This window comes from Castor canadensis, chromosome 6 (assembly GCF_047511655.1).
Source record: "Castor canadensis chromosome 6, mCasCan1.hap1v2, whole genome shotgun sequence".
Classification (NCBI taxonomy): Eukaryota; Metazoa; Chordata; class Mammalia; order Rodentia; family Castoridae; genus Castor; species Castor canadensis.
Genome location: NC_133391.1, coordinates 109,596,067 through 109,618,838, shown reverse-complemented (window position 1 = coordinate 109,618,838; position 22,772 = coordinate 109,596,067). Strand labels below are relative to the sequence as shown.

The window sequence follows — 22,772 nt, the reverse complement described above, 5'->3', positions numbered from 1 at the left end:
ACATATTTCTAGTGTGATAAATTAAATTTTAATAGTAGTGACACATAAACTTTTATTGGCATCATAATTAACTATAAATGTGACTAGAGGTATGGCTCAAGCAGTAGAACTCCTGCTTTGGAAGCATGAATCCCTGAGTTCAAACCCCAGTCCCACCAAAAATAAATAAATAAAATAACCATAATACTGTATATGTAAAAGACTTTTCCAGGGGACAGGAAAGTTGACTGGGTTGTTCTCAGTAATTCCAAGACTACACCCTCCATGGTTTGTACTACCTCATCTGCACCGTGAATTATTGCTGCTCACTGCTCAGTACAGAGATCTATTTTAAAAGTGTTCTGCCTCCCTATACATTTTGGTTTTATTTACAGTTTGGTTATATTTTAAACATCAACTGAAAAGTTCAACCTTTTTATTTCAAAATCAAAAGCCACAGTATTCTATAGCTCATTTCCATCTGCTTTCCTCCCATGCTGTGCTCCCTTTCTGTTGTATTTGTTTAAGAAAGACAAAACATCTCCCAGAATTTGAGCGATGACTCTCTATATATTTACTGATAATATCAAGTTGAATTATAACACTTCATAAAGAAATAGTTCCATAGATTTTTTTCAAAGTTAATGTGTCAGTTATATGATATTTGTTTTATATAAAAGTTATTTGATATTGATAATGTTACAAAGTAGTTTTTTCTTCTTTTATAGTTCAGGCTGCAGAATCATTGCAGTTACTCATTTCATGAAAAGCCTAGGGAAATTTTCAGCAGAATATTACACCAAGTATGAAGCCCTTTAAGCTTGTGACCCTGTGGGACTGGCAGCATAGGTCACAGTCGTTATGTTCTAATAATGGTGCTTTAACAGCCCTACTTTTTAGAACTGTTGTAGTGAAACACGGTGCTCTGCTTTGTTATTTTATAGGCAAGAGCCACTATAACTGTGTATTTATGGGGCGTTGAGAAGCTCATGTTGTTCATGCCTGATATTGCTTGCTTGTTCTTTTTTAAAATCCCAGCTATTTGGTTCAGTCCCTGACCCATGGTAGGTACTCAATGCATAATGGATGGGTTGGAGATGGATGATAGTAGTCACCAACTTGTCTCAATGATTCTGGTTCCACTAATCTCTGTAGACTACCCAATGTGCATGTTTTTGACCATTGGATCATACTACTTGGACCTGGCAGATGCCTCTTCCAACCACCTTAGGTGTTTCTTTTAGCTCTGGGCCTTGCATGTCCTGCACTTATTCCTCTGTTTCTCTATTCAGTTTTCAAGAAATTATATATATATATATATTTACAGTACTGGGACTTGAACTCAGGGTCTTCACCTTGAGCCACTCTACTAGCCTTTTCATGAAGGGTTTTTTCAAGATAGGGTCTCGTGAACTGTCTATCTGGTCTGGCTTCAAACCACAATCCTCCTATTTCTAACTCCTGAACAACTAGAATTACAGGCATGAGCCACTGGCACCTGGCTAAGAAATAAATTTAATCTGGTAGGTTAGAATAACAATTGAGTCCTAACGAAGTTAAAACTGGAATGGGAGGCAGAATAATGCCCTTCCCCCAAAGTCCTCTTAATCCCTAGAATCTAAGAATAGGTTAGATCACATGGAAAGGGAAATTAAGGTTGCAAATTCATTGAGGCTGCAAATCAGCTGATCTTAAAATAGTGAAATTATCATGAGTTATCCAGCTGAGTCCAAGGTAATCACAAAGGTCCTTAAGTGTCAGAGAGAAGCAGTGTCAAAGTGACTTGGTGTGAGAACCACACCTGCCATTACTGGATTTGAAGATACGAAAGAAGAGGACTGTTAGAAGTTGGGACACTAGGAAGCAGCTTCTCCACTACAGCCTCCAGAGAATAACATGCCAACCACATTGATTTTAGCCAAGAGATGTCTGTCAGCCTCCAGCCTCCAGAATAATAAGATGATAAATTTTGTTTTAAAGCATACATTGTGATAATTTATTGCAGCAGCCATAAGAAACTAAAAAGCTCTTCCACATATTGATGAAACTATCATTCTTGGCCCACATTCATTAAAAGTCACTAACCTCCATGGCTGATAATACTCTGCCCATGTGTTTTCTACTTCTCTTTAAGTGGAGTTGGCTAAAAGTAGAGTTCTGTCTTCTGAGTTTTGGGGCTCATGCTAGTAGATGTTATATTCTTAGGGAAGCAAGTCATGCAGCCCACTTCAGAGACACTAGTTTCTTGGGGTAATGATGGTTGTGAGATTGAGAAAAGAAGCATTTGGTGCCATGTTCATATATAAAACTTATGTTAAACACGGCCCTTTTTTCTTAAAGCACTTTTTAAAGTATAATTTATGTATAAGGTTTTTTTTTAAATCCCACCAGTTCAGGAAAATATCTATCAAAAGTTACACTACAGGAGGATCACTGGTTTGAAGCCAGCCCAGACAAATAGTTCAGCAAATATTTCTCAAGACTCTATCTCGAAAAAAACCATCACAAAAAAGGGCTGGTGTAGTGGCTCAAGGTGTAGGCCCTGAGCTCAGACCCCATCCTTCCAGAGCTATTCTATACACACAAGCATGTGTGTAAGTGTGTGTGGATGTGTGGATGCACATGCGTATACACACATATGTATATAATGTATATCCACACAGTCTTCTATACCTTGTTTTCACTTTACCTAAAAGTTTAATTAACAGGTTTATTTATGGAAGAACTCCTCATAGCTTTTAACGTATAAAATGCACATGAATCAGTTAGAGACTTAGTTAGAGGAAAAGATATTTTCTAGCTTTTTATAACACAGATCTTATTTTTCAGAGAACTTCTCACGAAACTAGTTTTTGAGACATGCTACACACATTCAAGCTGTCTTTCTGAGAAAAGGAAGCATCCTCCAGGGTAAAAACACAAATCAGTGGCCCCCATACACTCATGTAGCATAAACAGGATGGGTTTTGGAGTGAGAGAAACCTAGGCTAACACTGGCTCCTCTACCAACATGCCTACCTGCTCACTCCCATACTTACTGCTGTGTGGCTTTGGGCAAGGTTGTTTAACTTTATTGAGCCTTCTTATTAACACTATTTCTTTATTTAGTCAGTTGTTTTTCATTAATTAATACATGCAATCAATGGAACAAATGGGTACCAAATATTGTGTAAGGTCAGATAAAGCAGAGCCTCCCCATACACACCCGAGAAGCTTCAAGGCCAGTAAGTGAGGCTTCATTTGTAACACCAAGCAGCAGCAAGCTCTCAGATCACCTGACCCGTCTTAAAATTGGATGGAACAACTTTCTACCAAGGGGACAGTTTTCTACTTTTACAGGCATAAATGAACAATATAAAATGTCACCTATACCATTTCAAAACTTAACCGTGAATGCAGAACAAAGTAGAGTTTAATATATGATATTTGACACATTAATTTTTAAAGCATGTACATAGACTTTAGTATTGATTATCTAATGAATTACCAGGACAGTGTTATTTGTCTGAGTAAAGTACAGCAAGAGTGACAAAAATCTTCCAAATTAGTGTTAAGAAATTTCTGCATAAGTGGCTGGCATCTTTATGGATTATGGATATATTTATCTTAATGGATGATTTAAAATTTGAATTACTGTGAACTAGATAATATTATTTTCAAATCCATACTATATGTATTTTACAGGAAAATTTTAGACATCCTTTCCCAATATCTATAAAGCTTGTAAGAGCATTTTTTAGCATTAAATGTATTTACTCTTCATTATTCTTCTTTCCTTATTTTATTTAAAAATCACTTATTTCAGAAGGCTATCTCATGATCTTCTTATTCTTGATTCAGCAAGGTCAAATTTATTAGAATAAATCTTTAGTAATTTAATTGACAATAAGTAATGTAGTTTCTTTTATTTTTCACTTCGGTTGCCAGAAGGAAAGAGTAAACTTCTCCTCTTTCACTTTCTCTGGCCAGTGAAATGACGTCTAGACACAGTGAATTCCAGACAGTGTGCAACACTGGTTTTACTGGATCCTGATGGCTTCAATCTGTTAATTTATTTAGAAGATGCTTTTAGTTTTTATAAGGTCAACTAGAAATTTGTAGGCTAGTTTTGCCATTTATTCTAAGATCAAATATTTTTGAAAATACTAATGGTCAATGTGAAAATTCACTGGAAACTTCAGTGATGTCAACTCTTTAAGTACATTATTTAAAACTTTTCTCATTTAAAAGATGTTTCTATAATTAAGTTTATTCCATAATGGGGACCCTGCTAAGGTCAATATGATAGCTATCTAGTTACTTAATAGCAGCCAGTGCCTAAGATACTGGTTCAACAGAGGAGTTTTTGTTGTTGTTGTTTATTGCAGGGGATTTTTTTTAGGTTATTTTGATGAAGATTTAGTTTTATACATTCTAAAATCAAATCACTAGATATTTTGTTTTGTTTTGATTTTTGAGATTGGGTCTATATGTTGTCCAGGCTGACCTCAAACCTCCTGCCTCAACCCCTCAAGTGCTAGGATAATTGGTGTGTACCACCATACTTGGCTAATATTTGGCTTTTGTTATTACCAAATAATGCCTGTCCCAGCCAATGCACAGGTCTGATTCTCATCTAGTACACTGTCCTAACCCTACCTCTTATCCTCCCTCTTCCATGGCTGAGCTTTTTGATAAGTCCCAGGACAAAGGCAGAGATGGGGTTGGAAAATGCCAGAGTAGTTTTCAGTAATACAAAGTTGTGCTATATACACTTCTGTATTTTAAAATAAGAGAAACAGCTCCCTCAGAATGCCCTATCTTGGTGACTTGGCAGGAGTTGAACATTTGGTACAGTTTTGCTATGACGCGTAACATTGCCTGTTCTTGTCTGTTATAAATTGTGAGCATAGCAGTATCCTCCAGATTATTCTTCTCAACTCCAGATGCTTACTTAGTAATGGATGAAATAATTTACCTAAGGTATGCCTACAGATCCAACAGTCCAAGTTGTATGGTGCCAGCATTGTGCCAAGTGGAAGCAGCACAAGCCATGGGCATACAAAATAAAATAGGCTCTTCTTGCCTTCTGTTACAGAACTCCCCATTGATTCTCTTCATCTTCCTTGAATCTTTCATTTTTAAATCTCATTTTACTCCATATCTCGGAAGCTTTCTGCCCCTTCAATTTTAATCTCCACTGTTTATAATACTAAACCTATTTTCTTTGATAGACTATTCTCTGGCTCATCTCTTCAAACCACTCATTTGCCTTTAGTGAATAGTAATGTGGTACTGTCTACCATCTCTGTACATTTACTCCAGACATTTTTCCTGAACTCTATCTATATATAATTACTTACCTACTCAAAATCTATCTTGAAGAGATACCCTACTGGCTTCAGATGTACTCATTATGTCTAAACTTGAACTCTTTGTGCCTATTACTAAACCTACTCTTCTGTGTCACCATCTTCACAATAACCAAAGTCTGAGACCATTGTAGTGGAGGAGCTAAAAACATCCAGAACTATCTTCTGGATAGAGAAGATAAGACCTAGAACTATATGTACAGACATATGCAGATAAATGATCCATACTGCATGCACACACACCATTGTTCAAGATTAATATTGTCAGTTTTCCATGTTTTTGAGCATTAAATAAATAGAATCTTACTGTGTGCATTATTTTATGTCTTGCTCTTCTGCTCAGCATTATGTTTGAGATTCATTCGTGTGTACTGCTATAATTAACATACCCATTTTCCTGTGGACATTTAGGTAGTTTTTAGTTTTTCACTATTATAAACAATGCATATAAGTCTGTGTGCATATATCCTGACGCACATATGCAAAGGTTTCTCCTGAGCATGTTTCTCCTGAATAGGGGAATTCCTGAATTACAGGTGCATACATCTTCATATTCCTTGCCATTTATTTTTTTGGGGGGGGCTCATTGCTCTTTTTTAAATTTGCTTTTATTATTCATATGTGCATACAAGGCTTGGGTCATTTCTGCCCCCTGCCCCCACCCCCTCCCTTACCACCCACTCCACCCCCTCCCTCTCCCAACCACCTCGTCAATACCCAGCAGAAACTATTTTGCCCTTATCTCTAATTTTCTAGTACAGATAGTATAAGCCATAATATCCTTATCTGGTTGAGATAAGGATAGCTATACAGGGAGTTGACTCACATTAACTTCCCGTGCGTGTGTATTACCTTCTAGGTTAATTCTTTTTGATCTTACCTTTTGTCTAGTTCCTGGTCCCCTTTTCCTATTGGCCTCAGTTGCTTTTAAGGTATCTGCTTTAGTTTCTCTGCATTAAGGGCAACAAATGCTAGCAAAGTTTTTAGGTGTCTTACCTATACTCACCCCTCCCTTGTGTGCTCTCACTTTTATCATGTGCTCAAAGTCCAATCCCCTTGTTGTGTTGCCCTTGATCTAATGTCCACATATGAGGGAGAACATATGATTTTTGGTCTTTTGGACCAGGCTAACCTCACTCAGAATGATGTTCTCCATTTCCATCCATTTACCAGTGAATGATAACATTTCGTTCTTCATGGCTGCATAAAATTCCATTGTGTATAGATACCACATTTTCTTAATCCATTCGTCGGTGGTGGGGTATCTTGGCTGTTTCCATAACTTGGCTATTGTGAATAGTGCCACAATAAACATGGGTGTGCAGGTGCCTCTGTAGTAACCTGTATCACAGTCTTTTGGGTATATCACCAGAAGTGGTGTTGCTGGATCAAATGGTAGATCATGTCTAGCTTTTTAAGTAGCCTCCAAATTTTTTTCCAGAGTGGTTGTACTAGTTTACATTCCCACCAACAGTGTAAGAGGGTTCCTTTTTCCCCACATCCTCGCCAACACTTGTTGTTGGTGGTGTTGCTGATGATGACTATTCTAACAGGGGTGAGGTGGAATCTTAGTGTGGTTTTAATTTGCATTTCCTTTATGGCCAGAGATGGTGAGCACTTTTTCATGTGTTTTCTGGCCATTTGAATTTCTTCTTTTGAGAAAGTTCTGTTTAGTTCACTTGCCCATTTCTTTATTGGTTCATTAGTTTTGGGAGAATTTAGTTTTTTAAGTTCCCTATATATTCTGGTTATCATTCCTTTGTCTGATGTATAGCTGGCAAATATTTTCTCCCACTCTGTGGGTGTTCTCTTCAGTTTAGAGACCATTTCTTTTGATGAACAGAAGCTTTTTAGTTTTATGAGGTCCCATTTATCTATGCTATCTCTTAGTTGCTGTGCTGCTGGGGTTTCGATAAGAAAGTTCTTACCTATACATACTAACTCCAGAGTATTTCCTACTCTTTCCCGTATCAACTTTAAAGTTTGGGGTCTGATATTAAGATCCTTGATCCATTTTGAGTTAATCTTGGTATAGGGTGATATACATGGATCTAGTTTCAGTTTTTTGCAGACTGCTAACCAGTTTTCCCAGCAGTTTTTGTTGAAGAGGCTGCTATTTCTCCATCGTATATTTTTAGCTCCTTTGTCAAAGACAAGTTGGTTATAGTTGTGTGGCTTCATATCTGGGTCCTCTATTCTGTTCCACTGGTCTTCATGTCTGTTTTTGTGCCAGTACCATGCTATTTTTATTGTTATTGCTTTGTAATATAGTTTGAAGTCAGGTATTGTGATACCTCCTGCATTGTTCTTTTGACTGAGTATTGCCTTGGCTATTCGTGGCCTCTTGTGTTTCCATATAAATTTAACAGTAGATTTTTCAATCTCTTTGATGAATGTCATTGGAATTTTGATGGGAATTGCATTAAACATGTAGATTACTTTTGGGAGTATAGACATTTTTACTATGTTGATTCTACCAATCCATGAGCATGGGAGATCTCTCCACTTTCTATAGTCTTCCTCAATCTCTTTCTTCAGAAGTGTATAGTTTTCCTTGTAGAGGTCTTTCACATCTTTTGTTAGGTTTACACCTAGGTATTTGATTTTTTTTGAGGCTATTGTAAATGGAATTATTTTCATACATTCTTTTTCAGTTTGCTCATTGTTAGTGTATAGAAATGATAATGATTTTTCTATGTTGATTTTATATCCTGCTACCTTGCCATAGCTATTGATGATGTCTAGAAGCTTCTGAGTAGAGTTTTTTGGGTCTTTAAGGTATAGGATCATGTCGTCTGCAAATAGGGATATTTTGACCATTTCTTTACCTATTTGTATTCCTTTTATTCCTTCTTGCCTAATTGCTCTGGCTAGGAATTCCAGTACTATGTTGAATAGGAGTGGAGATAGTGGGCATCCTTGTCTGGATCCTGATTTTAGAGGGAATGGTTTCAGTTTTTCTCCGTTAAGTATAATGCTGGCTGTAGGTTTGTCATATATAGGTTTTATAATGTTGAGGTACTTTCCTACTATTCCTAGTTTTCTTAGAGATTTATCATGAAATGGTGTTGGATCTTATCAAAGGCTTTTTCTGCATCTATTGAGATGATCAAGTGGTTTTTGTCTTTGCTTCTGTTAATGTGGTTTATTACATTTATTGATTTTCGTATGTTGAACCACCCCTGCATCCCTGGGATGAAGCCTACTTGGTCGTGGTGAATAATCTTTTTGATTTGTTGCTGAATTCGGTTTGCCATTATTTTGTTGAGGATTTTTGCGTCAGTGTTCATTAAGGAGATTGGACTATAGTTCTCCTTTTTGGAGGTGTCTTTGCCTGGTTTTGGGATAAGTGTATTACTGGCTTCATAAAATGTGTTTGGCAGTTTTCCTTCCCTTTCTATTTCGTGGAACAGTTTAAGGAGGGTTGGTATCAGTTCTTCTTTAAAGGTTTGATAGAATTCAGCAGAGAATCCATCAGGTCCTGGGCTTTTCTTTTTGGGGAGACTCTTGATTGCTGCTTCAATTTCATTTTGTGTTATAGGTCTATTCAGGTGATTAATTTCCTCTTGGTTCAGTTTTGGATGATCATATGTATCTAGAAATCTGTCCATTTCTTTTATATTTTCAAATTTATTTGAATATAGGTTCTCAAAGTAGTCTCTGATGATTTCCTGGACTTCCATGGTGTTTGTTGTTACCTCCCCTTTTGCATTCCTGATTCTACTAATTTGGGTTTTTTCTCTCATTTTAGTCAGGTTTGCCAAGGGTCTATCGATCTTGTTTATTTTTTCAAAGAACCAACTTTTTGTTTTATTAATTCTTTGTATGTTTTTTTGGTTCCTATTTCGTTGATTTCAACTCTTATTTTTTTTATTTCTCTCCTTCTATTTGTTTTGGGATTTGCTTGTTCTTGTTTTTCTAGGAGTTTGAGATATATCATTAGGTCATTGATTTGGGATCTTTTTTTTTTTTCCATTTTTCTTTTATTATTCATATGTGCATACAAGGCTTGGTTCATTTCTCCCCCCTGCCCCCACCCCCTCCCTTACCACCCACTCCACCCCCTCCCTCACCCCCCCCCAATACCCAGCAGAAACTATTTTGCCCTTATTTCTAATTTTGTTGAAGAGAGAGTATAAGCAATAATAGGAAGGAACAAGGGTTTTTGCTGGTTGAGATAAGAATAGCTATAGAGGGCATTGACTCACATTGATTTCCTGTGTGTGAGTGTTACCTTCTAGGTTAATTCTTTTTTATCTAACCTTTTCTCTAGTACTTGTTCCCCTTTTCCTATTGGCCTCAGTTGCTTTAAGGTATCTGCTTTAGTTTCTCTGCATTAAGGGCAACAAATGCTAGCTAGTTTTTTAGGTGTCTTACCTATCCTCACCCCTCCCTTGTGTGCTCTCGCTTTTATCATGTGCTCATAGTCCAATCCCCTTGTTGTGTTTGCCCTTGATCTAATGTCCACATATGAGGGAGAACATACGATTTTTGGTCTTTTGGGCCAGGCTAACCTCACTCAGATTGATGTTCTCCAATTCCATCCATTTACCAGTGAATTATAACATTTCGTTCTTCTTCATGGCTGCATAAAATTCCATTGTGTATAGATACCACATTTTCTTAATCCATTCGTCAGTGCTGGGGCATCTTGGCTGTTTCCATAACTTGGCTATTGTGAATAGTGCCGCAATAAACATGGATGTGCAGGTGCCTCTGGAGTAACAGTCTTTTGGGTATATCCCCAAGAGTGGTATTGCTGGATCAAATGGTAGATCGATGTCCAGCTTTTTAAGTAGCCTCCAAATGTTTTTCCAGAGTGGTTGTACTAGTCTACATCCCCACCAACAGTGTAAGAGGGTTCCTTTTTCTCCACATCCTCGCCAACACCTGTTGTTGGTGTTGTTGCTGATGATGGCTATTCTAACAGGGGTGAGGTGGAATCTTAGCGTGGTTTTAATTTGCATTTCCTTTATTGCTAGAGATGGTGAGCATTTTTTCATGTGTTTTCTGGCCATTTGAATTTCTTCTTTTGAGAAAGTTCTGTTTAGTTCACGTGCCCATTTCTTTATTGGTTCATTAGTTTTGGGAGAATTTAGTTTTTAAGTTCCCTGTATATTCTGGTTATCAGTCCTTTGTCTGATGTATAGTTGGCAAATATTTTCTCCCACTCTGTGGGTGTTCTCTTCAGTTTAGAGACCATTTCTTTTGATGAACAGAAGCTTTTTAGTTTTATGAGGTCCCATTTATCTATGCTATATCTCTTAGTTGCTGTGCTGCTGGGGTTTTGTTGAGAAAGTTCTTACCTATACCTACTAACTCCAGAGTATTTCCTACTCTTTCCTGTATCAACTTAAGAGTTTGGGGTCTGATATTAAGATCCTTGATCCATTTTGAGTTAATCTTGGTATAGGGTGATATACATGGATCTAGTTTCAGTTTTTTGCAGACTGCTAACCAGTTTTCCCAGCAGTTTTTGTTGAAGAGGCTGCTATTTCTCCATCGTATATTTTTAGCTCATTTGTCAAAGATAAGTTGCTTATATCTTTCAGTCTTTTTAACATATGCACTCATGGCTATAAACTTTCCTCTCAGAACTTCCTTAGCTGTGTCCAATAGGTCCCAGTAGGTTGTGTTTTCATTTTCATTGACTTCCAGGAACTTTTTAGTTTCCTCTTTTATTTCATTGATGATCCATTCTTCATTAAGTAATGAGTTATTTAGTTTCCAGCTGTTTGCATGTTTTTTGTCTTTCCTTTTGTCGTTGAGTTCTACTTTTACTGCATTGTGGTCAGATAGTATGCACGGTATTATTTCTGTTTTCTTATATTTGCTGAGACTTGCTTTGTGCCCTAGGATATGATCTATTTTGGAGAAGGTTCCATGGGCTGCTGAGAAGAATGTATATTGTGTAGAAGTTGGATGAAATGTTCTGTGGACATCAACTAGGTCCATTTGATCTATTGCATATTTTAGATCTTGGATTTCTTTATTGATTTTTTGTTTGGATGACCTATCTATTGATGATAATGGGGTGTTAAAGTCTCCCATGACCACTGTGTTGGCGTTTCTATATGCTTTTAGGTCTTTCAGGGTATGTTTGATGAAATTGGGTGCGTTGACATTGGGTGCATACAGGTTGATAATTATTATTTCCTTTTGGTCTATTTCCCCTTTTATTAGTATGGAATGTCCTTCTTTATCTCGTTTGATCAATGTACGTTTGAAGTCTACTTTGTCAGAGATAAGTTTGCTACTCCTGCCTGTTTTCGGGGGCCATTGGCTTGGTAAATCTTCTTCCAGCCTTTTATCCTAAGCCTATGCTTATTTCTGTCAGTGAGATGGGTCTCCTGTAAGCAACAAATTGTTGGATCTTCCTTTTTAATCCATTTCATCAAGCGGTGCCTTTTGATGGGTGAATTAAGTCCGTTAACATTAAGTGTTAGTACTGATAGGTGTGTGGTGATTCCTGTCATTTAGTTGTCTTAGTTGTTTGAAGGTTCGATTGTGTGTACCTAAGTTGAGGTTACTTTCTACTGTCTTGCTTTTTCTTATCCTGTAGTTTGGTGCTTCCTGTCTTTTCATGGTTATGTTGGGTTTCACTTTCTGCATGCAGAATCCCTTGCAGAATCTTTTGTGGTAGCTTTGTGGACACATATTGTTTTAGTTTCTGCTTATCATGGAAGATTTTTATTGCTCCATCTATTTTAAATGATAGTTTTGGTGGGTAGAGTATCCTGGGGTTAAAGTTATTTTCATTCAGTGCCCGGAAGATCTCACCCCACACTCTTCTTGCTTTTAATATTTCTGTTGAGAAGTCTGCTGTGATTTTGATGGGTTTACCTTTGTATGTTACTTGTTTTTTCTCTCTTACAGCCTTCAATATTCTTTCCTTACTTTCTGAACTTGTTGTTTTAATGATGATATGTCGTGGGGTAGTTCTATTTTGATCTGGTCTGTTTGGTGTCCTGGAGGCCTCTTGCATTTGTATGGGAATATCTTTCTCTAGATTTGGGAAATTTTCCGTTATTATTTTGTTGAATATATTACGCATTCCCTTCGCTTGCACCTCTTCTCCTTCTTCGATGCCCATTATTTTCAAGTTTGGTCTTTTGATGGAGTTGGTGAGTTCTTGCATTTTCTTTTCACAGGTCTTGAGTTGTTTAATTAATATTTCTTTGGTTTTTCCTTTAATCACCATTTCATCTTCAAGTTCTGAGATTCTGTCTTCTGTTTGTTCTATTCTGCTGGATTGGCCTTCTGTTTTGTTTTGCAGTTCTGTTTCGTTCTTTTTTATGAGGTTTTCCATATCCTGGGTGGTTTCCTCTTTAATGTTGTCAATTTTTGTCCTGAGTTCATTTATCCTTTTATTCATCGTGTTCTCTGTTTCACTTTGGTGTTTATACCGTGCTTCTATGGTTTCTTTTATTTCTTCTTTTGCTTTTTCAAATTCTCTATTTTTGTTGTCTTGGAATTTCTTGAGTGTCTCCTGTACATTTTGGTTGACCCTATCCAGTGTCATCTCTATAAAATTCTCATTGAGTACCTGTAGTATGTCTTCTTTTAAATTATTCTTGTGGGCTTCATTGGGTCCTTTGGCATAGTTTATCTTCATTTTGTTTGAGTCTGGATCTGAGTATCTGTTTTCTTCATTCCCCTCTGGTTCCTGTACTAATTTTTTGCTGTGGGGAAACTGGTTTCCTTGTTTTTTCTGTCTTCTCGTCATTGTCTTTGGTGTTGTTACTGTCCCTGTACTGTGTGCAATTAAGTATTTTCTAGCTTGTAATAATAACAATGGTAATATTTAGAATGGAAGGGTGAGCTAGATGGAAAGCAAGAAGTTAAAGAAAGGGGGACCTGAATAGACCTATAACACAAAATGAAATTGAAGCAGCAATCAAGAGTCTCCCCAAAAAGAAAAGTCCAGGACCTGATGGATTCTCTGCTGAATTCTATCAGACCTTTAAAGAAGAACTGATACCAACCCTCCTTAAACTGTTCCATGAAATAGAAAGGGAAGGAAAACTGCCAAACACATTTTATGAAGCCACTATTACACTTATCCCAAAACCAGGCAAAGACACCTCCAAAAAGGAGAACTATAGGCCAATCTCCTTAATGAACATTGATGCAAAAATCCTCAACAAAATAATGGCAAACCGAATTCAGCAACACATCAAAAAGATTATCCACCACGACCAGGTAGGCTTCATCCCAGGGATGCAGGGGTGGTTCAACATACGAAAATCAATAAACGTAATAAACCACATTAACAGAAGCAAAGACAAAAACCACTTGATCATCTCAATAGACGCAGAAAAAGCCTTTGATAAGATCCAACATCATTTCATGATAAAAGCTCTAAGAAAACTAGGAATAGAAGGAAAGTTCCTCAACATTATAAAAGCTATATATGACAAACCTACAGCCAGCATTATACTTAACGGAGAAAAATTAAAACCGTTCCCTCTAAAATCAGGAACCAGACAAGGATGCCCACTATCTCCACTCCTATTCAACATAGTACTGGAATTCCTAGCCAGAGCAATTAGGCAAGAAGAAGGAATAAAAGGAATACAAATAGGTAAAGAAACTGTCAAAATATCCCTATTTGCAGACGACATGATCCTATACCTTAAAGACCCAAAAAACTCTACTCAGAAGCTTCTAGACATCATCAATAGCTATAGTAAAGTAGCAGGATATAAAATCAACATAGAAAAATCATTAGCATTTCTATACACTAACAATGAGCAAACTGAAAAAGAATGTATGAAAACAATTCCATTTACAATAGCCTCCAAAAAAATCAAATACCTAGGTGTAAACCTAACAAAAGATGTGAAAGACCTCTACAAGGAAAACTATACACTTCTGAAGAAAGAGATTGAGGAAGACTATAGAAAGTGGAGAGATCTCCCATGCTCATGGATTGGTAGAATCAACATAGTAAAAATGTCGATACTCCCCAAAGTAATCTACATGTTTAATGCAATTCCCATCAAAATTCCAATGACATTCATTAATGAGATTGAAAAATCTACTGTGAAATTTATATGGAAACACAAGAGGCCACGAATAGCCAAGGCAATACTCAGTCAAAAGAACAATGCAGGAGGTATCACAATACCTGACTTCAAACTATATTACAAAGCAATAACAATAAAAACAGCATGGTACTGGCACAAAAACAGACATGAAGACCAGTGGAACAGAATAGAGGATCCAGATATGAAGCCACACAACTATGAGCAACTTATCTTTGACAAAGGAGCTAAAAATATACGATGGAGAAATAGCAGCCTCTTCAACAAAAACTGCTGGGAAAACTGGTTAGCAGTCTGCAAAAAACTGAAACTAGATCCATGTATATCACCCTATACCAAGATTAACTCAAAATGGATCAAGGATCTTAATATCAGACCCCAAACTCTTAAGTTGATACAAGAAAGAGTAGGAAATACTCTGGAGTTAGTAGGTATAGGTAAAAACTTTCTCAATGAAACCCCAGCAGCACAGCAACTAAGAGATAGCATAGATAAATGGGACCTCATAAAACTAAAAAGCTTCTGTTCATCAAAAGAAATGGTCTCTAAACTGAAGAGAACACCCACGGAGTGGGAGAAAATATTTGCCAATTATACATCAGACAAAGGACTGATAACCAGAATATACAGGGAACTTAAAAAACTAAATTCTCCCAAAACTAATGAACCAATAAAGAAATGGGCATGTGAACTAAACAGAACTTTCTCAAAAGAAGAAATTCAAATGGCCAGAAAACACATGAAAAAATGCTCACCATCTCTAGCAATAAAGGAAATGCAAATTAAAACCACACTAAGATTCCACCTCACCCCTGTTAGAATAGCCATCATCAGCAACACCACCACCAACAGGTGTTGGCGAGGATGCGGGGAAAAAGGAACCCTTTTACACTGTTGGTGGGAATGTAGACTAGTACAACCACTCTGGAAAAAAATTTGGAGGCTACTTAAAAAGATGGACATCGATCTACCATTTGATCCAGCAATACCACTCTTGGGGATATACCCAAAAGACTGTTACTCCAGAGGCACCTGCACATCCATGTTTATTGCGGCACTATTCACAATAGCCAAGTTATGGAAACAGCCAAGATGCCCCAGCACTGACGAATGGATTAAGAAAATGTGGTATCTATACACAATGGAATTTTATGCAGCCATGAAGAAGAACGAAATGTTATCATTCGCTGGTAAATGGATGGAATTGGAGAACATCATTCTGAGTGAGGTTAGCCTGGCTCAAAAGACCAAAAATCGTATGTTCTCCCTCATATGTGGACATTAGATCAAGGGCAAACACAACAAGGGGATTGGACTATGAGCACATGATAAAAGCGAGAGCACACAAGGGAGGGGTGAGGATAGGTAAGACACCTAAAAAACTAGCTAGCATTTGTTGCCCTTAACACAGAGAAACTAAAGCAGATACCTTAAAGCAAATGAGGCCAATAGGAAAAGGGGACCAGGAACTAGAGAAAAGGTTAGATCAAAGAGAATTAACCTAGAAGGTAACACCCACACACAGGAAATCAATGTGAGTCAATGCCCTGTATAGCTATCCTTATCTCAACCAACAAAACCCCTTGTTCCTTCCTATTATTGCTTATACTCTCTCTACAACAAAATTAGAGATAAGGGCAAAATAGTTTCTGCTGGGTATTGAGGGGGGGAGCGGGAGGGGGCGGAGTGGGTGGTAAGGGAGGGGGTGGGGGCAGGGGGGAGAAATGAACCAAGCCTTGTATGCACATATGAATAATAAAAGAAAAATGAAAAAAAAAAAAAAAAAAAAAAAAAAAAAAAGAAAGGGGGAAAACAAATACACAGACAAGAAGGAGAAAACAGAACAAGGTATCAGAGAAGAAAGTTTCAAAGGTATAAACAGGGAGCGTTAGTGTACTAATTGACAGTAAGCTGGTTGGCGTCTTCCCAAGCTGTCAGGGCCTGGGCGACTGGCGGCCCTGGGGTCCCTCCTGTTTTCTCTGTTTAACGTAAAGTGGAGATTCTCTGTGCTGGCTGGAGGTGTGGAGGGGTCAAAGTTATGCCTCTTCTCAGTGATTATGCCTGCAAAGTGTGTCTCCAGCATCTCTCCAAGATTTCACTATAGAAGGCTCGCTTTCTGCTTCTTCCCTCTAGCCGCCATCTTGGAATCTCCCCTCCTTGCCATTTAATGCCTAATGGTTTTCCAAAGTGGTTTTGAATGTTTGCAATTGCATCAGCAATGATTTATCTATTTATTTTGCATCCTTTGAAATCCTTGATATTTTTACACAATTAATTTTTGCTAATCTGGTATAAAATATCTTCCAGTGGTTTTAATTTGGTCACTAATGAAACTGAAATTATTATCATATGCTTATTTACTCCCACTGCCCTCTTCTTTCTTAGAAGTTCTTGTAGCCTTCAGCATATGTTTTTTATGCTGGATTTTAAAAAATTGTTTTTAGTAGTTCTTTGGGTATTAATCTTTCATTAGTAGCAGATGTTACATAATCTTATATTGTATGACTTGTAAAGATATACTGTATCTTTAAGGTATCTATATATAAATAGAAGTACTTTTTTTTTTTTGGTGGTGCTGGGGATCAAACAAGTTCTTACTTCTATGTGATTGAGTTTATCTATCTTTACATTTTTTCCATTTCTACCTTAAACTTCCTTATCCCAAGATACTAAAGATATTCTCCCTTACTTATTTCTAAAAGCTTTAAAGATTTGACATTCTCATTTAAGTGTTTAATTCACCTGGAATTGAATTTTATGTATGCTTGTATAGGATAAGATATAACACATTCCAGGTCTTTTGCCTAGGTAGAGACATAGTTAGGGCATGTGAAATTGATTTTTTTTTTATTTCAGCATCATTGTTTGTGTGAGAAGGAAAATGAGCATGATATTTTTAAGTGTCATGATCTCATCAGTCATTACACAATTTTCTGGACTTCTACATTTGCTCTGGTTGACCCCTTGAAATGCTTCAGTAGTATTCTCAGAATATTCAAGCAATTTACTCTGAACAGTACTAAATGCTTCTCATTTGAAAAAGAAAAGATTGCTATTCTAGCCATAGTAATGCCACTTTAAAGTATGCAAAAATGTCCTTAACAAAATCACTCATTTTCTGAAAATATCATTTTAAAAGATGTTGGGAGCCCAGTCCCAGTGGCTATTGCCTGTAATCTTAGTTACATGGGGCAGAGATCAGGAAGCTCCTAGTTTGAGACCAGCCCCAGCAAAAAGTCACAAAGGCCCTGTCTCAACCAATAGCTAGGCACAGTGATGTGTGCCTGTCATCCCAAACTATGTAAGAGGCTGAGATTGAGAAGATTGTAGTTCTAGGCCAGCCCAGGCAAAAGGTGTGTGAAATCCCCATATCAATGGGAAAAAAGCTGGTGTGGTGGTGTGTACCTGTCATCCCAGCTTTCTCAGGAAGTGTAAAATGGTCCAGGCCAGCCTGGGCAAAAAGTGAGACCCTATCTCCAAATAACCAGAGCAAAAAAAGGCCTGGAAGCATGGTTCAGGTGATATAGCACCTCTTACCTAGCTGGAAGCCTGGAGTTCAAACTCCAGCACCACCAAAGACAAACAAACAAAAAGACCCTGGAGACTGGGGGTATGGTTCAAGTGATTGCACACTTGCCTAGCAAGCTCAAGGCCCTGAGTTCCAACCTTAGTACCGCTAAAGGGAACTATTTTTACTCTGTTGACTCACCATGCATATGAAAACTGTAGAACAATGATCTTTCATTGAATAATTCTTCCTGGGCACTTTTATGACTAGGAACTATGAACAAGCATCAAAATCTATTTTGTAAGTACCTTATGACTTTGAATGAGATGGCATCCATAAATGGAGCACTAGAAATCTGTTTGCATCAAACTTGTCACTTGAGAGTGTTGCTTTTGTCTTTTGCTACTTTTTTAAAAACTCAATAGATATCTGTCTTCTGTTTGTACACTGTTTAGACAAGGAAAAAAATTGTAGAGGCCTTTCCAAGTCTGACTTTTTAATTGAAATAATCCAATTCTCTCTTGCCTAAAAGCAATAAGACTTTTAGGGTCAGAGAAAAATGTTTGATGTGTTTTGAGTTTATTTGTGCTGTATCATTTTCTGCTCCTTTAGAATATATTTTAGATACTGAGTTACCCATTATAATAATTATAATTGTGCTTATTGTTAATTTTAAGATTGCAACTCCCAGAGGGTAGTACTTACCATCTTAATAATGCATTGATGCCTAGCACTATGGCATTCCTATGAGGATACCATCTTCATTTGGCTTGCTCAGGATAAGACAGAACCATCCCAGGTCTTGTAGTAGCCAACAGTGGCTAATTGTATGCAGTCAAGAGGCCATGGAGAAACATCTGGCAGATTCATTTCTAATAGTCTGTGCAACTAAGTACAGATACAGCGGTTTTTAAATGCTCATCATCCACATATACTTGATATTTGGGGATTTTAGTTGGTTATGCATTTATTCTACTATTAGCAGGAAACATTAGCAGCTAACAATAATATATTTCAAATGTTTTGTAGGAATTTACAAGCATCTTCCTTTACATTACATCATTTAATCTTTAGACCACCTCTGAGGCAGATAATATGTCAGTTTTACAGGTGAGAGAATGGAAGCCCTGTCAGGTTAAATGACTTGCCCAAAGTCACATCACTAATAAGAAGTACAGATGAATTCCAACCTATGTATTCTAACTTCAAGTCTCATACTCATTTAGCTATGATTCCACCAATGCCTTTGAAGTTGGAATATAGAAATATTACTGAATATGACTGAGTTGACTGAGCCTAATCGTAATTGTCCCTGAAGGCATCTTTAACTGTTAATACTGAGGACATTTTATTCAGGTTCCATTGAAACCCGCTGACAAGGTTTATAACTATGTGCTCCTGAGCTTTACTTCTGATTGAGCTATGTTATCCTCCAGCCCATCCTTCTGAGCACCAGTAACAGTGGTCATGGCAGTGAGCAAGCCAGTCTTCCCTGGAAGAAACATTTATATACAAGAGAGGTCAGTCCAGGAAACAATAGCTATAGTGCTAGACCTCAAAAAAGTTTACTAAATGAAGATATATAGATTCAATAATTGAATGTTGGACAATAACATCTCTTCAACAACTGCCACGAATGTGAGAGTCATTTTAGTTATATACATCTAATCAACTAATCAATTGACCACTAGAGGAAATTCATGTGACCAGAAATCTACTGCTAAGATATTAAAGTAGATGTTAAAAGGTAAAACTTAAGGGAGATAAAGAAAAAATAAATTGTTTTTGAATCATTAAAGGAATGCCTGAGAAACTTTCTATATCTTTGCCTAACCATGATTACAGCCTGGAGGATAGGAAGTTTTATTTCCTGACCTTGATTGTCAGTATAAGCCTTGAATTCCTATTATCTCAGTATGGAGACAGATTAATTCTTAAGCAATTAAAGAAATTAAATTCCCTTAATCGCTTTTTCCTTATAGATAACAGCTTAGAGAAATAAATCTCTAAATCATTCTGAAACAGGATTTAACTTATATGTGTCTTCATTTTCTTTGATTCTACAATGAAATTTTTTTTAAAAACTATCTTGATTTTCTTTTTACTCTAGGCTTGCCCCTTCACTTTCTGAGACATCGAAAAAGGAGCACATCTCAGCTGATAACATGTCTTTAGAAACTCTGAAAAACAGCAGTCCAGAAGACCTCTTTGATGAGATTTAACAGTCCTGAAAAGCTACTTTGGTGTTCACTAAACCATGTTTTCTATTCATTTCTTCAAAACCAAAATCCAAATTTTCAGCCCAGCAGTAACTATTACTGTACCTTACAACTTAATTTCATACACACTTAGTTGAGTCCATTGTGCAAAATGAATTATGTATGTATATGAAGATATGATTCAATGAAAGTGGCCCATTACTCAAAATATTAACTCACTTTCTTATAATCAATCTCATACTTTTGCTGCAAGGGACACATTTATTGTATTCATTAATACATAGTATGTGTGGTAAATGTCTAATGTCCTATCTAGGAAATCTTTGGAAATAGGAAAAATGGAAATGTCTGCAGTTCTTTTTAGATGTTTATATTTTGATCAACATGATTGGGATTTTAATTTGTGGAATGATATGTAAAATATATCTTTACTTTGTACATAAACTGATAATAAAATTTTTGATACACTGAAATTTTTGTGTTCTTGATAAAATGTGTTATTTACCCTAACCTCTTCCTTTATAGTAGAAAAATAAAATAAAATACCTTAAAAAGTGCTTACTAACATAAATGTTACCCCTTTTTGTGTCAAAAGAAGGCATATTTTTCAGGGATTGTTATACTTGAAAACAAAGACCTTGCTGTGTGTATCACCAGTAATACTATTTTTTTATACTTGTTAGTTTTACTTCCTAACCTCTGATTCTTCACTGGTTTGCATTTGAATATCTATTCCCTCCAAGCTACTCAAAATTAATGACTACCATGTTGTCAAATCCAGTGATTGGTCCATTCTCAGTCCTTAGCACACTGATAAAGTGGATTACTTCTCAATAAACAGTTTCTCCACTTGACTTTTACAATAACATATGTTCTTTGTACTCCTCTTTTTTTGGGGTCACTCATTTTTTAGACTTCTTGGCTGGTTCCTTCTCCTTTACTACCAGTTGAATGTTTGATTGCCCCAAACTCAATCTTCAACACTCATTTCTTCATTGTCCATATTGTCAACCTATATCACCCTAGATTGTGTGTGGTTTTGAATCCCATTGTATCTCCGAAGTTACTGTAGTTCTTTCTAAGCCAAATTTATGACAGGTATTGATATGTAGATATACATGTGCACACAAATGTAACACACACATATACATATAATTTGTCATTAATTTGTCACAAGAGAAGTTCTTAAACTTTCTGAGAAATTATTACTTTGTATCAAATCTTGATACATTTTGGAATTTTCAAATACAGATGACTATACCTATCTTTGGATGTTTTAGCACACACAAAGTAGAGATATATCCCAGCCATGAAAAGAAATTGGGAGAAACTGAAGACTGAACTGAAGATGAGGTATCTACCAAGGATCATATGAGAGTATAGAAGATATTGTGGGCAGTGTGGGGAGGGGAGAGACGTAAGATTAATGCCTAGATTTGTGATCATGACTCACTAAAATGAAGACATCCCCGGGAAAAATGTTGTTCAGGCTTATTGGGGAATGTGAACAGTAGCCAAGTTATGTAATGAAGATATGAAAAGAATTGAGATCTGTAGCACTTCTATAGGAAAGTATGAGCTCCAGAAAATGACAGGTCATGGGACCCTATTTCAGTGTGAAATGGGGAAAGAGGCCAGGTAAGAGGGCTTATGCTAGATATAGCACAGAAGAACAACCAACCATCGTATTTTCGTGTCTCTGTCATTCTTGCAATCAATATTTATAGAATTCTTCAAGTAAAATTATACAGTTGACATCTAAATTGAAGGAAAGACCTCATGAATTTACCTATAAGTTAAGAAACCCAAAAACCAAGTACCTATATTTTGTACTCATTTCAAATGATTTTGTGAGAGAGAGTGACATAATCACAAAAGAACTATTCATGCATCCATTTGTAGCTGTTCATATGAATTTAAATTTTTCATTCGTGATCTGACAACTTCTGGTAAGTGCTTTTCAGAAGAGCAGATTTCATTTGTAAGTGTTCTATGAACTAACCTAAAATGATGTTTTCTATGACTTCATTAGAAAAGGAAAGCTTTGTGGCTACTTTAAGTGATCATTCACTGTCTGTCTTCCTAACTGGCAAATCTTTCTTATCTATTTGACCCAGAATTGTCCAGACAACCTTTGACTTACCTTTTTCCTTTCAGATTATTCTGTCCTTTGTCCACTGTTATCTTCTTTTTCTGATTTTCCTTTCCTCTATTTGAATAAAATCAAATATGAATTGTATTGTTCATATGTTGACTTTTTTCTTCCTTCTTTTGGGAGCCCTTTCATCCTAATCTCAACTCACAATCTCAAAAAGAATGATCCTTTCTAAATGAGGGTGATTGTCCCTAAAGTCTCTTGGTTCTTCAGGAAAGGAGAGAAAGATTAGAGTCCTGTACCCATCTTGATATTGTGTGTTACTGCCTTCAGGGCAGGAGGAATTTTGGTGGCCTAAGTACTAGTAAATGGAAAGATTTAGAAAGTATTTTTAACTTAGCTGCAATCTTAGAAATAATACAGCCAGTCAAATATACATAGGTGGGTTAAATAATTTTTATGGAACCATCTCATAAAGACCCTTCTAGGAATGCCTTACTTGCTTTTCTCCAAAAGATGAGCCCAAGACAAGTGCTTGTATAAAAGCAATGTACTTGGGGATGTGCTCTCAGG

The 22,772-nt window shown here is 36.7% G+C and overlaps 1 protein-coding gene across 4 annotated transcripts in view; it reads left to right on the top strand.

The window, feature by feature from the left end:
- Positions 1–20,577, top strand: part of Xrcc4 (X-ray repair cross complementing 4) — a 270,348-nt gene extending 249,771 nt beyond the window's left edge. For all 4 annotated transcript variants that reach the window (XM_074077152.1, XM_020167077.2, XM_020167082.2 and 1 more), the window contains one exon: positions 19,996–20,577. In XM_074077152.1, the coding sequence (XP_073933253.1) occupies positions 19,996–20,107 (112 nt within the window). In that variant the 3' untranslated portion in view covers positions 20,108–20,577. The remainder of the gene's footprint in view (positions 1–19,995) is intronic.
- The last annotated feature ends 2,195 nt before the right edge of the window (positions 20,578–22,772 follow it).